The sequence below is a fragment of the Ranitomeya variabilis genome, chromosome 3 (genome assembly GCF_051348905.1).
Source record: "Ranitomeya variabilis isolate aRanVar5 chromosome 3, aRanVar5.hap1, whole genome shotgun sequence".
NCBI lineage: Eukaryota > Metazoa > Chordata > Amphibia > Anura > Dendrobatidae > Ranitomeya > Ranitomeya variabilis.
The window spans coordinates 756,801-772,767 of NC_135234.1; the positions used below are offsets into that span (position 1 = coordinate 756,801).

A 15,967-nucleotide genomic window follows, 5' to 3' on the forward strand; every position below is an offset into this window, starting at 1 on the left:
AATCACTTCATTCTTATCCAGGTACCTGTGTAATCACTGACAAGTAACAGTACACAAATGGAAATTTGGAAGTTCTCGTACACACGTGTATAGTCACGGTGTACATCCCTCTTACTGCATGCAGTTCTGGGCTTGGCTGTACTGTCACAGCACACCTAATGTATAAGTGCACTCTCAGATACATCTGCGTGGCCACGTCTTATGTGTTGCATCTAGATAATAAATGGTATACGCTCCCATGTAGAAGAACTAGCAGAACTGAAGCTGTGGAAATGAGGCAGACCAAAGAGAAAAGGAAGATCTTCTTCATCCTTAGGAGTCCTTTATTCCTCTGGATCTACATTATGGGATAACATGCTGGATTGTTTCTCTAGAGCCATTACATGGCAGAGTAGCTGCATTATCGTACTACATCCATTACATTTATATCCACAGGTATGACAACATGGCTGAGCTGTTTGCTGTGGTGAAGACTCTGCAGGCACTGGAGAAGGCATATATCAAAGACTGTGTTTCCCCCAGCGAGTAAGAATCCAAGATATCCCCTTCCCAATAAAACCGGTCACCCATATGTGAATCTCTCTATAGTACCTGTCCTCTATACATGGTCCTCCGCCATAGTACATGTCCTCTGTACATGACATTCTCCTCTATAGTACCTTTCCTCTACACATCCTCCTCATCTGCTGTACAGTCTGTTCTCAATACATCACCCTCCTTCATAGTACCTTTCCTCTGTACTTGACCCTTCTCCATAGTATCTGTCCTCTATACACCCCCCTCCTCCATAGTACCTGTCCTCTATACATCCCCCTCCTCCATAGTGCCTGTCCTCTATACACCCCCCTCCTCCATAGTACCTTTCCTCTATACACCCTCCTCCTCCATAGTACCTGTCCTCTATACACCCCCCTCCTCCATAGTGCCTGTCCTCTATACATCCCCCTCCTCCATAGTACCTTTCCTCTATACACCCTCCTCCTCCATAGTACCTGTCCTCTATACATCACCCTCCTTCATAGTACCTTTCCTCTGTACTTGACCCTTCTCCATAGTACCTGTCCTCTATACATCCCCCTCCTCCATAGTGCCTGTCCTCTATACACCCCCCTCCTCCATAGTGCCTGTCCTCTATACACCCCCCTCCTCCATAGTATCTGTCCTCTATACATCCCCCTCCTCCATAGTGCCTGTCCTCTATACACCCCCCTCCTCCATAGTACCTTTCCTCTATACACCCTCCTCCTCCATAGTACCTTTCCTCTGTACTTGACCCTTCTCCATAGTACCTGTCCTCTATACATCCCCCTCCTCCATAGTGCCTGTCCTCTATACACCCCCCTCCTCCATAGTACCTGTCCTCTATACATCCCCCTCCTCCATAGTGCCTGTCCTCTATACACCCCCTCCTCCATAGTACCTTTCCTCTATACACCCTCCTCCTCCATAGTACCTGTCCTCTATACATCCCCCTCCTCCATAGTGCCTGTCCTCTATACATCCCCCTCCTCCATAGTACCTTTCCTCTATACACCCTCCTCCTCCATAGTACCTGTCCTCTATACATCACCCTCCTTCATAGTACCTTTCCTCTGTACTTGACCCTTCTCCATAGTACCTGTCCTCTATACATCCCCCTCCTCCATAGTGCCTGTCCTCTATACACCCCCCTCCTCCATAGTACCTGTCCTCTATACATTCCCCTCCTCCATAGTGCCTGTCCTCTATACACCCCCCTCCTCCATAGTACCTTTCCTCTATACACCCTCCTCCTCCATAGTACCTGTCCTCTATACATCCCCCTCCTCCATAGTGCCTGTCCTCTATACATCCCCCTCCTCCATAGTACCTTTCCTCTATACACCCTCCTCCTCCATAGTACCTGTCCTCTATACATCCCCCTCCTCCATAGTACCTTTCCTCTGTACTTGACCCTTCTCCATAGTACCTGTCCTCTATACACCCCCCTCCTCCAATAGTGCCTGTCCTCTATACACCCCCCTCCTCCATAGTACCTGTCCTCTATACATCCCCCTCCTCCATAGTGCCTGTCCTCTATACACCCCCCTCCTCCATAGTACCTTTCCTCTATACACCCTCCTCCTCCATAGTACCTGTCCTCTATACATCCCCCTCCTCCATAGTGCCTGTCCTCTATACATCCCCCTCCTCCATAGTACCTGTCCTCTATACATCCCCCTCCTCCATAGTGCCTGTCCTCTATACACCCCCCTCCTCCATAGTACCTTTCCTCTATACACCCCCCTCCTCCATAGTACCTGTCCTCTATACATCCCCCCTCCTCCATAGTGCCTGTCCTCTATACATCCCCCTCCTCCATAGTGCCTGTCCTCTATACACCCCCCTCCTCCATAGTACCTTTCCTCTATACACCCTCCTCCTCCATAGTACCTGTCCTCTATACACCCCCCTCCTCCATAGTACCTGTCCTCTATACATCCCCCCTCCTCCATAGTGCCTGTCCTCTATACATCCCCCCTCCTCCATAGTGCCTGTCCTCTATACACCCCCCTCCTCCATAGTACCTTTCCTCTATACACCCTCCTCCTCCATAGTGCCTGTCCTCTATACACCCCCCTCCTCCATAGTACCTTTCCTCTATACACCCCCCTCCTCCATAGTACCTGTCCTCTATACATCCCCCTCCTCCATAGTACCTGTCCTCTATACATCCCCCTCCTCCATAGTACCTGTCCTCTATACACCCCCCTCCTCCATAGTGCCTGTCCTCTATACATCCCCCTCCTCCATAGTACCTTTCCTCTATACATCCCCCCTCCTCCATAGTGCCTGTCCTCTATACATCCCCCTCCTCCATAGTGCCTGTCCTCTATACACCCCCCTCCTCCATAGTGCCTGTCCTCTATACATCCCCCTCCTCCATAGTACCTTTCCTCTATACATCCCCCCTCCTCCATAGTGCCTGTCCTCTATACATCCCCCTCCTCCATAGTACCTTTCCTCTATACACCCTCCTCCTCCATAGTACCTGTCCTCTATACATCACCCTCCTTCATAGTACCTTTCCTCTGTACTTGACCCTTCTCCATAGTACCTGTCCTCTATACATCCCCCTCCTCCATAGTACCTGTCCTCTATACATCCCCCTCCTCCATAGTGCCTGTACTCTATACACCCCCCTCCTCCATAGTACCTTTCCTCTATACACCCTCCTCCTCCATAGTACCTGTCCTCTATACATCCCCCTCCTCCATAGTGCCTGTCCTCTATACATCCCCCTCCTCCATAGTACCTTTCCTCTATACACCCTCCTCCTCCATAGTACCTGTCCTCTATACATCCCCCTCCTCCATAGTACCTTTCCTCTGTACTTGACCCTTCTCCATAGTACCTGTCCTCTATACACCCCCCTCCTCCAATAGTGCCTGTCCTCTATACACCCCCCTCCTCCATAGTACCTGTCCTCTATACATCCCCCTCCTCCATAGTGCCTGTCCTCTATACACCCCCCTCCTCCATAGTACCTTTCCTCTATACACCCCCCTCCTCCATAGTACCTGTCCTCTATACATCCCCCTCCTCCATAGTACCTGTCCTCTATACATCCCCCTCCTCCATAGTACCTGTCCTCTATACATCCCCCTCCTCCATAGCCAGACGCGGAGTCCACGCCATGAGACTAGCGGTGGACTCCGTCTGGCGGTATGCACGCCTACACCTTTCTCTCCTAAAGCACTTCTCTCCGCATACCTCGGCTTTGGTCCCCCAGCATAGAATTTGTGTGGCCCACTGACTTCCGGCCCCATTCATCACATGTATTCCGTATACGTAACTGAAGAAGGTTCATGTTGAACCGAAACGTTTTGAGTGTACTGCAAAATAAATTCTTCTGTTCCTAAGTTGAGTGCTAAGTTTTATGTTGATTAGGTTCCATAGTACTTGTCCCCTATACATCCCCCTCCTCCATGGTACTTGTCCTCTATGCATCCTCCTCCTCCATGGTACTTGTCCTCTATGCATCCCCCTCCTCCATGGTGCCTGTCCTCTTTACATCATCCTCCTCCATAATAGTACCTGTCCTCTATACATCCCCCTCCTCCATAGTGCCTGTCCTCTATACTTCCCCCTCCATAATAATACCTGTCCTCTCTACATCCCCCTTCTCCATAGTGCATGTCCTCTATATAGCACCCTCCTCTATAGTGCCTGTCCTCTGTACTTCCCCCTCCACCATAGTACCTGTCTCTTATACACCACCCTTCTCCATAGTACCTGTCCTGTATACACCATCCTGCACCATACTACCTGTCCTCTATACACCACCCTCCTCCATAGTACCTGTCCTCTATACTTCCCCTTCTCCATAGTACCTGTCCTCTATACACCACCCTGCACCATAGTACCTGTCCTCTATACTTCCCCCTCCTCCATAGTACCTGTCCTGAATACACCACCCTCCTCCATAGTTCCTGACCTGAATACACCACTCTCCTCCATAGTACCTGTCCTCTATACACCACCCTCCTCCATAGTACCTGTCCTTTAAAGAGAACTATGATGCCATGGACTATAGCCCCCACCCTGGATCTGCCCCCATCCACCTCCCCTATGCCATGGACTATAGCCCCCACCCTGGATCTGCCCCCATCCACCTCCCCTATGCCATGGACTATAGCCCCCACCCTGGATCTGCCCCCATCCACCTTCCCTATGCCATGGACTATAGCCCCCATCCTGGATCTGCCCCCATCCACCTCCCCTATGCCATGGACTATAGCCCCCACCCTGGATCTGCCCCCATCCACCTCCCCTATGCCATGGACTATAGCCCCCACCCTGGATCTGCCCCCATCCACCTCCCCTATGCCATGGACTATAGCCCCCACCCTGGATCTGCCCCCATCCACCTTCCCTATGCCATGGACTATAGCCCCCATCCTGGATCTGCCCCCATCCACCTCCCCTATGCCATGGACTATAGCCCCCACCCTGGATCTGCCCCCATCCACCTCCCCTATGCCATGGACTATAGCCCCCACCCTGGATCTGCCCCCATCCACCTTCCCTATGCCATGGACTATAGCCCCCATCCTGGATCTGCCCCCATCCACCTCCCCTATGCCATGGACTATAGCCCCCACAATGGATCTGCCCCCATCCACCTTCCCTATGCCATGGACTATAGCCCCCACCCTGGATCTGCCCCCATCCGCCTCCCCTATGCCATGGACTATAGACCCCACCCTGGATCTGCCCCCATCCACCTCCCCTACAGCTCCTACCCAACATCCCCACAGTCCCTATCCCTATTGCCTTTATACACTTGCTTTGGCAAAACTGATGTGTATTTGGTCCTGCCAATAAAGCTTCTTTGAATCTTGAATCTAGTTCCCCCTCCTCCATAGTGCCTGTCCTCTATACACAACCCTTCTCCATAGTACCTGTCCTGAATACACCACCATCCTACATAGTACCTGTCCTCTATAGTTCCCCCTCCTCCATAGTGCCTGTCCTCTATACACCACCCTCCGCCATAGTACCTGTCCTCTATGCACCACCCTCCTCCATAGTATCTGTCCTGAATACACCACCCTCCGCCATAGTACCTGTCCTGAATACACCACCCTCCTCCATAGTACCTGTCCTCTATAGTTCCCTCTCCGCCATAGTACCTGTCCTGAATACACCACCCTCTGCCATAGTACCTGTCCTTTATACACCACCCTCTGCCATAGTACCTGTCCTTTATACACCACCCTCCTCCATAGTACCTGTCCTGAATACACCACCCTCCTCCATAATACCTGTCCTCTATGCACCACCCTCCTCCATAGTACCTGTCCTGAATACACCACCCTCCGCCATAGTACCTGTCCTGAATACACAACCCTCCTCCATAGTACCTGTCCTTTATACACCACCCTCTGCCATAGTACCTGTCCTTTATACATCACCCTCCTCCATAGTACCTGTCCTGAATACACCACCCTCTGCCATAGTACCTGTCCTTTATACACCACCCTCTGTCATAGTACCTGTCCTTTATACACCACCCTCCTCCATAGTACCTGTCCTGAATACACCACCCTCTGCCATAGTACCTGTCCTTTATACACCACCCTCTGCCATAGTACCTGTCCTTTATACACCACCCTCCTCCATAGTACCTGTCCTGAATACACCACCCTCCTCCATAATACCTGTCCTGAATACACCACCCTCCTCCATAGTGCCTGTCCTCTATATTTTATCTCTCACTGTATTACACGGTCCATGGTTCTGTCGTATATATGTGTCGCCTCCTGGTCTCTAACGCTGCCTGTGTGTTTCAGGTACACTGCCGCATGTTCCCGGCTCTTGGTCCAGTATAAAGCCGCTTTCAAGCAGGTGCAAGGAGCTGAGGTCGGCTCCATTGATGACTTCTGCAGAAAGTACCGGGTGAGGCTGACATTGATCTCATCAGTGCATCTTGTGTACGATCACATCTTCACTAAAACACAAGATCTGAATAGGCTGCACCAATAATATAAATGTGTCATGTCATCCTGATCTGTGTCTACAGCTTTTTGTGTCTAAGGTACTTGATACTAGTCTGTGGGGTGGGTACAGTGCCCCCTACAGTAGAGTAATGGAGCAGTGTTGGGATCTTCGCCTGCTGTTACATCGGGGGTCGGAGGTGACTCTTCAGTAGATGGTACTAGTCTGTGGGGTGGGTACAGTGCCCCCTACAGTAGAGTAATGGAGCAGTGTCAGGATCTCCGCCTGCTGTTACATCGGGGGTCGGAGGTGACTCTTCAGTAGATGGTACTAGTCTGTGGGGTGGGTACAGTGCCCCCTACAGCAGAGTAATGGCACAGTGTCAGGATCTCCGCCTGCTGTTACATCGGGGGTCGGAGGTGACTCTTCAGTAGATGGTACTAGTCTGTGGGGTGGGTACAGTGCCCCCTACAGCAGAGTAATGGCGCAGTGTCAGGATCTCCGCCTGCTGTTACATCGGGGGTCGGAGGTGACTCTTCAGTAGGTGTACTAATCTGTGGGGTGGGTACAGTGCCCCCTACAGCAGAGTAATGGCACAGTGTCAGGATCTCCGCCTGCTGTTACATCGGGGGTCGGAGGTGACTCTTCAGTAGATGGTACTAGTCTGTGGGGTGGGTACAGTGCCCCCTACAGCAGAGTAATGGCGCAGTGTCAGGATCTCCGCCTGCTGTTACATCGGGGGTCGGAGGTGACTCTTCAGTAGGTGTACTAATCTGTGGGGTGGGTACAGTGCCCCCTACAGCAGAGTAATGGAGCAGTGTCAGGATCTTCGCCTGCTGTTACACCGGGCGTCGGAGGTGACTCTTCAGTAGGTGTACTAATCTGTGGGGTGGGTACAGTGCCCCCTACAGCAGAGTAATGGCGCAGTGTCAGGATCTCCGCCTGCTGTTACACCGGGCGTCGGAGGTGACTCTTCAGTAGGTGTACTAGTCTGTGGGGTGGGTACAGTGCCCCCTACAGCAGAGTAATGGCGCAGTGTCAGGATCTCCGCCTGCTGTTACACCGGGGGTCGGAGGTGACTCTTCAGTAGGTGGTACTAGTCTGTGGGGTGGGTACAGTGCCCCCTACAGCAGAGTAATGGCGCAGTGTCAGGATCTCCGCCTGCTGTTACACCGGGCGTCGGAGGTGACTCTTCAGTAGGTGTACTAATCTGTGGGGTGGGTACAGTGCCCCCTACAGCAGAGTAATGGCGCAGTGTCAGGATCTCCGCCTGCTGTTACATCGGGGGTCGGAGGTGGCTCTTTAGTAGGTGTACTAATCTGTGGGGTGGGTACAGTGCCCCCTACAGCAGAGTAATGGCACAGTGTCAGGATCTCCGCCTGCTGTTACACCGGGCGTCGGAGGTGACTCTTCAGTAGGTGTACTAGTCTGTGGGGTGGGTACAGTGCCCCCTACAGCAGAGTAATGGAGCAGTGTCAGGATCTTCGCCTGCTGTTACACCGGGCGTCGGAGGTGACTCTTCAGTAGGTGTACTAATCTGTGGGGTGGGTACAGTGCCCCCTACAGCAGAGTAATGGAGCAGTGTCGGGATCTTCGCCTGCTGTTACACCGGGGGTCGGAGGTGACTCTTCAGTAGGTGTACTAATCTGTGGGGTGGGTACAGTGCCCCCTACAGCAGAGTAATGGAGCAGTGTCAGGATCTCCGCCTGCTGTTACATCGGGGGTCGGAGGTGACTCTTCAGTAGGTGTACTAATCTGTGGGGTGGGTACAGTGCCCCCTACAGCAGAGTAATGGAGCAGTGTCAGGATCTCCGCCTGCTGTTACATCGGGGGTCGGAGGTGACTCTTCAGTAGGTGTACTAGTCTGTGGGGTGGGTACAGTGCCCCCTACAGCAGAGTAATGGAGCAGTGTCGGGATCTTCGCCTGCTGTTACATCGGGGGTCGGAGGTGACTCTTCAGTAGGTGTACTAATCTGTGGGGTGGGTACAGTGCCCCCTACAGCAGAGTAATGGAGCAGTGTCAGGATCTCCGCCTGCTGTTACATCGGGGGTCGGAGGTGACTCTTCAGTAGGTGTACTAGTCTGTGGGGTGGGTACAGTGCCCCCTACAGCAGAGTAATGGAGCAGTGTCGGGATCTTCGCCTGCTGTTACATCGGGGGTCGGAGGTGACTCTTCAGTAGGTGTACTAATCTGTGGGGTGGGTACAGTGCCCCCTACAGCAGAGTAATGGAGCAGTGTCAGGATCTCCGCCTGCTGTTACATCGGGGGTCGGAGGTGACTCTTCAGTAGGTGTACTAGTCTGTGGGGTGGGTACAGTGCCCCCTACAGCAGAGTAATGGAGCAGTGTCAGGATCTTCGCCTGCTGTTACACCGGGCGTCGGAGGTGACTCTTCAGTAGGTGTACTAATCTGTGGGGTGGGTACAGTGCCCCCTACAGCAGAGTAATGGAGCAGTGTCAGGATCTTCGCCTGCTGTTACACCGGGGGTCGGAGGTGACTCTTCAGTAGGTGTACTAGTCTGTGGGGTGGGTACAGTGCCCCCTACAGCAGAGTAATGGAGCAGTGTCGGGATCTTCGCCTGCTGTTACATCGGGGGTCGGAGGTGACTCTTCAGTAGGTGTACTAATCTGTGGGGTGGGTACAGTGCCCCCTACAGCAGAGTAATGGAGCAGTGTCAGGATCTCCGCCTGCTGTTACATCGGGGGTCGGAGGTGACTCTTCAGTAGGTGTACTAATCTGTGGGGTGGGTACAGTGCCCCCTACAGCAGAGTAATGGCGCAGTGTCAGGATCTTCGCCTGCTGTTACACCGGGCGTCGGAGGTGACTCTTCAGTAGGTGTACTAATCTGTGGGGTGGGTACAGTGCCCCCTACAGCAGAGTAATGGAGCAGTGTCGGGATCTTCGCCTGCTGTTACACCGGGGGTCAGAGGTGACTCTTCAGTAGATGGTACTAGTCTGTGGGGTGGGTACAGTGCCCCCTACAGCAGAGTAATGGAGCAGTGTCAGGATCTTCGCCTGCTGTTACACCGGGCGTCGGAGGTGACTCTTCAGTAGGTGTACTAATCTGTGGGGTGGGTACAGTGCCCCCTACAGCAGAGTAATGGAGCAGTGTCGGGATCTTCGCCTGCTGTTACACCGGGGGTCGGAGGTGACTCTTCAGTAGGTGTACTAGTCTGTGGGGTGGGTACAGTGCCCCCTACAGCAGAGTAATGGAGCAGTGTCAGGATCTCCGCCTGCTGTTACATCGGGGGTCGGAGGTGACTCTTCAGTAGGTGTACTAGTCTGTGGGGTGGGTACAGTGCCCCCTACAGCAGAGTAATGGAGCAGTGTCAGGATCTTCGCCTGCTGTTACACCGGGCGTCGGAGGTGACTCTTCAGTAGGTGTACTAATCTGTGGGGTGGGTACAGTGCCCCCTACAGCAGAGTAATGGAGCAGTGTCGGGATCTCCGCCTGCTGTTACACCGGGGGTCGGAGGTGACTCTTCAGTAGGTGTACTAGTCTGTGGGGTGGGTACAGTGCCCCCTACAGCAGAGTAATGGAGCAGTGTCAGGATCTTCGCCTGCTGTTACACCGGGCGTCGGAGGTGACTCTTCAGTAGGTGTACTAGTCTGTGGGGTGGGTACAGTGCCCCCTACAGCAGAGTAATGGAGCAGTGTCAGGATCTCCGCCTGCTGTTACATCGGGGGTCGGAGGTGACTCTTCAGTAGGTGTACTAGTCTGTGGGGTGGGTACAGTGCCCCCTACAGCAGAGTAATGGAGCAGTGTCGGGATCTTCGCCTGCTGTTACATCGGGGGTCGGAGGTGACTCTTCAGTAGGTGTACTAGTCTGTGGGGTGGGTACAGTGCCCCCTACAGCAGAGTAATGGCGCAGTGTCAGGATCTCCGCCTGCTGTTACACCGGGGGTCGGAGGTGACTCTTCAGTAGATGGTACTAGTCTGTGGGGTGGGTACAGTGCCCCCTACAGCAGAGTAATGGAGCAGTGTCAGGATCTCCGCCTGCTGTTACATCGGGGGTCGGAGGTGACTCTTCAGTAGGTGTACTAATCTGTGGGGTGGGTACAGTGCCCCCTACAGCAGAGTAATGGAGCAGTGTCGGGATCTCCGCCTGCTGTTACACCGGGGGTCGGAGGTGACTCTTCAGTAGGTGTACTAGTCTGTGGGGTGGGTACAGTGCCCCCTACAGCAGAGTAATGGAGCAGTGTCAGGATCTCCGCCTGCTGTTACATCGGGGGTCGGAGGTGACTCTTCAGTAGGTGTACTAATCTGTGGGGTGGGTACAGTGCCCCCTACAGCAGAGTAATGGCGCAGTGTCAGGATCTTCGCCTGCTGTTACACCGGGCGTCGGAGGTGACTCTTCAGTAGGTGTACTAGTCTGTGGGGTGGGTACAGTGCCCCCTACAGTAGAGTAATGGCACAGTGTCAGGATCTCCGCCTGCTGTTACATCGGGGGTCGGAGGTGACTCTTCAGTAGGTGGTACTAGTCTGTGGGGTGGGTACAGTGCCCCCTACAGCAGAGTAATGGCACAGTGTCAGGATCTCCGCCTGCTGTTACATCGGGGGTCGGAGGTGACTCTTCAGTAGATGGTACTAGTCTGTGGGGTGGGTACAGTGCCCCCTACAGCAGAGTAATGGCGCAGTGTCAGGATCTCCGCCTGCTGTTACACCGGGCGTCGGAGGTGACTCTTCAGTAGGTGTACTAATCTGTGGGGTGGGTACAGTGCCCCCTACAGCAGAGTAATGGAGCAGTGTCAGGATCTCCGCCTGCTGTTACATCGGGGGTCGGAGGTGACTCTTCAGTAGGTGTACTAATCTGTGGGGTGGGTACAGTGCCCCCTACAGCAGAGTAATGGCGCAGTGTCAGGATCTCCGCCTGCTGTTACATCGGGGGTCGGAGGTGGCTCTTTAGTAGGTGTACTAATCTGTGGGGTGGGTACAGTGCCCCCTACAGCAGAGTAATGGCGCAGTGTCAGGATCTCCGCCTGCTGTTACATCGGGGGTCGGAGGTGACTCTTCAGTAGATGGTACTAGTCTGTGGGGTGGGTACAGTGCCCCCTACAGCAGAGTAATGGCGCAGTGTCAGGATCTCCGCCTGCTGTTACACCAGGCGTCGGAGGTGACTCTTCAGTAGGTGTACTAATCTGTGGGGTGGGTACAGTGCCCCCTACAGCAGAGTAATGGAGCAGTGTCAGGATCTCCGCCTGCTGTTACACCGGGGGTCGGAGGTGACTCTTCAGTAGGTGTACTAGTCTGTGGGGTGGGTACAGTGCCCCCTACAGCAGAGTAATGGAGCAGTGTCAGGATCTCCGCCTGCTGTTACATCGGGGGTCGGAGGTGACTCTTCAGTAGGTGTACTAGTCTGTGGGGTGGGTACAGTGCCCCCTACAGCAGAGTAATGGAGCAGTGTCGGGATCTTCGCCTGCTGTTACACCGGGGGTCGGAGGTGACTCTTCAGTAGGTGTACTAGTCTGTGGGGTGGGTACAGTGCCCCCTACAGCAGAGTAATGGCGCAGTGTCAGGATCTCCGCCTGCTGTTACACCGGGGGTCGGAGGTGACTCTTCAGTAGGTGTACTAGTCTGTGGGGTGGGTACAGTGCCCCCTACAGTAGAGTAATGGCGCAGTGTCAGGATCTCCGCCTGCTGTTACATCGGGGGTCGGAGGTGACTCTTCAGTAGGTGTACTAGTCTGTGGGGTGGGTACAGTGCCCCCTACAGCAGAGTAATGGCGCAGTGTCAGGATCTCCGCCTGCTGTTACATCGGGGGTCGGAGGTGACTCTTCAGTAGGTGTACTAGTCTGTGGGGTGGGTACAGTGCCCCCTACAGCAGAGTAATGGCGCAGTGTCAGGATCTTCGCCTGCTGTTACATCGGGGGTCGGAGGTGACTCTTCAGTAGGTGTACTAATCTGTGGGGTGGGTACAGTGCCCCCTACAGCAGAGTAATGGCGCAGTGTCAGGATCTCCGCCTGCTGTTACATCGGGGGTCGGAGGTGACTCTTCAGTAGGTGTACTAGTCTGTGGGGTGGGTACAGTGCCCCCTACAGCAGAGTAATGGCGCAGTGTCAGGATCTTCGCCTGCTGTTACATCGGGGGTCGGAGGTGACTCTTCAGTAGGTGTACTAATCTGTGGGGTGGGTACAGTGCCCCCTACAGCAGAGTAATGGCGCAGTGTCAGGATCTCCGCCTGCTGTTACATCGGGGGTCGGAGGTGGCTCTTTAGTAGGTGTACTAATCTGTGGGGTGGGTACAGTGCCCCCTACAGCAGAGTAATGGAGCAGTGTCAGGATCTTCGCCTGCTGTTACACCGGGCGTCGGAGGTGACTCTTCAGTAGGTGTACTAATCTGTGGGGTGGGTACAGTGCCCCCTACAGCAGAGTAATGGAGCAGTGTCAGGATCTCCGCCTGCTGTTACATCGGGGGTCGGAGGTGACTCTTCAGTAGGTGTACTAATCTGTGGGGTGGGTACAGTGCCCCCTACAGCAGAGTAATGGAGCAGTGTCAGGATCTCCGCCTGCTGTTACATCGGGGGTCGGAGGTGACTCTTCAGTAGGTGTACTAATCTGTGGGGTGGGTACAGTGCCCCCTACAGCAGAGTAATGGCGCAGTGTCAGGATCTTCGCCTGCTGTTACACCGGGCGTCGGAGGTGACTCTTCAGTAGGTGTACTAATCTGTGGGGTGGGTACAGTGCCCCCTACAGCAGAGTAATGGCGCAGTGTCAGGATCTTCGCCTGCTGTTACACCGGGCGTCGGAGGTGACTCTTCAGTAGGTGTACTAATCTGTGGGGTGGGTACAGTGCCCCCTACAGCAGAGTAATGGAGCAGTGTCAGGATCTCCGCCTGCTGTTACATCGGGGGTCGGAGGTGACTCTTCAGTAGGTGTACTAGTCTGTGGGGTGGGTACAGTGCCCCCTACAGCAGAGTAATGGAGCAGTGTCAGGATCTCCGCCTGCTGTTACATCGGGGGTCGGAGGTGACTCTTCAGTAGGTGTACTAATCTGTGGGGTGGGTACAGTGCCCCCTACAGCAGAGTAATGGCACAGTGTCAGGATCTCCGCCTGCTGTTACACCGGGCGTCGGAGGTGACTCTTCAGTAGGTGTACTAGTCTGTGGGGTGGGTACAGTGCCCCCTACAGCAGAGTAATGGAGCAGTGTCAGGATCTTCGCCTGCTGTTACATCGGGGGTCGGAGGTGACTCTTCAGTAGGTGTACTAATCTGTGGGGTGGGTACAGTGCCCCCTACAGCAGAGTAATGGAGCAGTGTCAGGATCTCCGCCTGCTGTTACACCGGGGGTCGGAGGTGACTCTTCAGTAGGTGTACTAATCTGTGGGGTGGGTACAGTGCCCCCTACAGCAGAGTAATGGAGCAGTGTCGGGATCTTCGCCTGCTGTTACATCGGGGGTCGGAGGTGACTCTTCAGTAGGTGTACTAATCTGTGGGGTGGGTACAGTGCCCCCTACAGCAGAGTAATGGCGCAGTGTCAGGATCTCCGCCTGCTGTTACATCGGGGGTCGGAGGTGACTCTTAATAATAATAATAATAATAATAATAATTTTTATTTATACAGCGCCAACATATTCCGCAGCACTTTACAATTAGCGAGGACATGTACAAACAATAAATTCGGTACGAGTTAAGACAATTTAAACAGTGACATTAGGAGTGAGGTCCCTGCTCGCAAGCTTACAATCTACAAGGCAATGGGGGGACACAATAGGTGAAAAGTGCTTGTTATTTCAGGTCTGGCAATTATAATACATAGGGATTTTCATACAAAGCTGCATGATCCGGTCATCAGCCGTGTGTTTAAGTGCAATAGTCAAGTATCAAGTGCAGTTATCATGTGCATGGAGGGTGTGGAGACAGACGAATAGTAGGGGGCAGATTCAGAGTAATATTTGGAAGGAGGGAACTGGGCAAAGTTAGTTTACTGAGTAGTTGGTGTGGTAGGCTTGTTTGAAGAGATGGGTTTTTAGAGCGCGCTTGAATAGGTCGGGGCTAGGTATCAGTCTGATCTTCTGGGGAAGTGCATTCCAGAGAGCTGGCGCAGCACGAGAGAAGTCTTGGAGACGGAGGTGCGAGGTTCGGATTACGGGGGAAGTTAGTCTTAGGTCATTTGTAGAACGGAGGGCACGTGTAGGGCGATAGACAGAGATGAGAGAGGAGATATAAGGCGGTGCAGAACTGTGGAGAGCTTTGTGGGTGAGAGAGATGAGTTTATACTTGTCCCTATATGAAATGCCGAGTGGCGCCAAGTATTCCAGGATAATAGTACTGCTGCGAATACAACAATCACCACCTAGGATTGTAGGTGATTTTATACTTGTCCGTGTAGCGAATGGGTAGCCAGTGTAATCACTGGCACAAGATGGAGGCATCGGTGAAGCTTCTGGACAGAAATATGACTCTGGCTGCAGCATTCAAGATGGATTGGAGAGGAGAACGTTTGGTAAGAGGGAGACCGATTAGAAGAGAGTTGCAGTAGTCCAGACGGGAATGAATAAGAGCGACAGTAAGAGTCTTAGCAGTTTCAACGGTGAGAAAAGGTCGGATTCTGGAGATGTTTTTAAGATGCAGGTGACAAGAGCAAGTGAGTGATCGGATATAGGGAGTAAAGGAAAGTTCGGTGTCGAATATGACCCCAAGACAGCGGACATGCTGCTTGGGAGTTATGGTTGAACCCTCCAGGGTAATTTCGATGTTGGGTAGAGAGAGGTTAGCAGAAGGGAGAAACACACGAATTTCCGTTTTGGGGAGATTTAGTTTCAGGTAGAGGGAGGACATGATGTTAGAGACAGCAGACAGACAATCCTTGGTATTTTGAATTAGGGTAGGGGTGATGTCAGGGGAAGAAGTGAATAATTGGGTGTCATCAGCATAGAGATGATACTGGAACCCAAATCTGCTGATTTTGTCCAATAGGGGCAGTGTATAGAGAGAAGAGGAGGGGGCCTAGGACTGAGCCATGCGGAACCCCAATAGTAAGGGGACGAGGAGAGGAAGAGGAGCCGGCAAAGGATACAGTGAAGGATCGGTCAGAGAGGTAGGAGGAGAACCAGGAGAGGGCTGTGTCCTTGAGGCCTATGGAGCGGAGCATAGTGAGAAGGAGCTGGTGATCCACAGTGTCAAATGCGGCAGAGAGATCCAGGAGAATCAGCAGAGAGCAATGACCTTTGGATTTAGCTGTTATTAGATCATTAGAGACTTTAGTGAGGGCAGTTTCACTGGAGTGTAAAGAGCGGAAACCAGATTGTAAGGGGTCAAGAAGAGAGTTATCTGAGAGATAGCGGATTAGACGGAGTGGACCAAGCGTTCCAGGAGTTTAGAGATGAAGGAAAGGTTAGAGACAGGTCTGTAGTTAGCAGTGCAGTTCTGGTCCAGGGATGGCTTTTTAAGTAAAGGGGTTATGATGGCATATTTAAATGAGGGAAAGATACCTGAAGAAAGAGAGAGGTTAAATATTTTATTCAGGTGAGCGGTGACCACTGGTGAGAGAGACTGCAGGAGAGGTGA

General features: G+C 53.1%; 1 protein-coding gene across 3 annotated transcripts in view; it reads left to right on the forward strand.

Annotated features, from left to right (window-relative positions):
* The window catches only part of VPS28 (VPS28 subunit of ESCRT-I), a 147,502-nt gene that overhangs the window by 100,914 nt on the left and 30,621 nt on the right, over positions 1 to 15,967 (forward strand). For all 3 annotated transcript variants that reach the window (XM_077293525.1, XM_077293527.1, XM_077293526.1), the window contains 2 exons: positions 436 to 525; positions 6,315 to 6,420. In XM_077293525.1, coding sequence (XP_077149640.1) covers positions 436 to 525; positions 6,315 to 6,420 — 196 coding nt within the window. The remainder of the gene's footprint in view (positions 1 to 435; positions 526 to 6,314; positions 6,421 to 15,967) is intronic.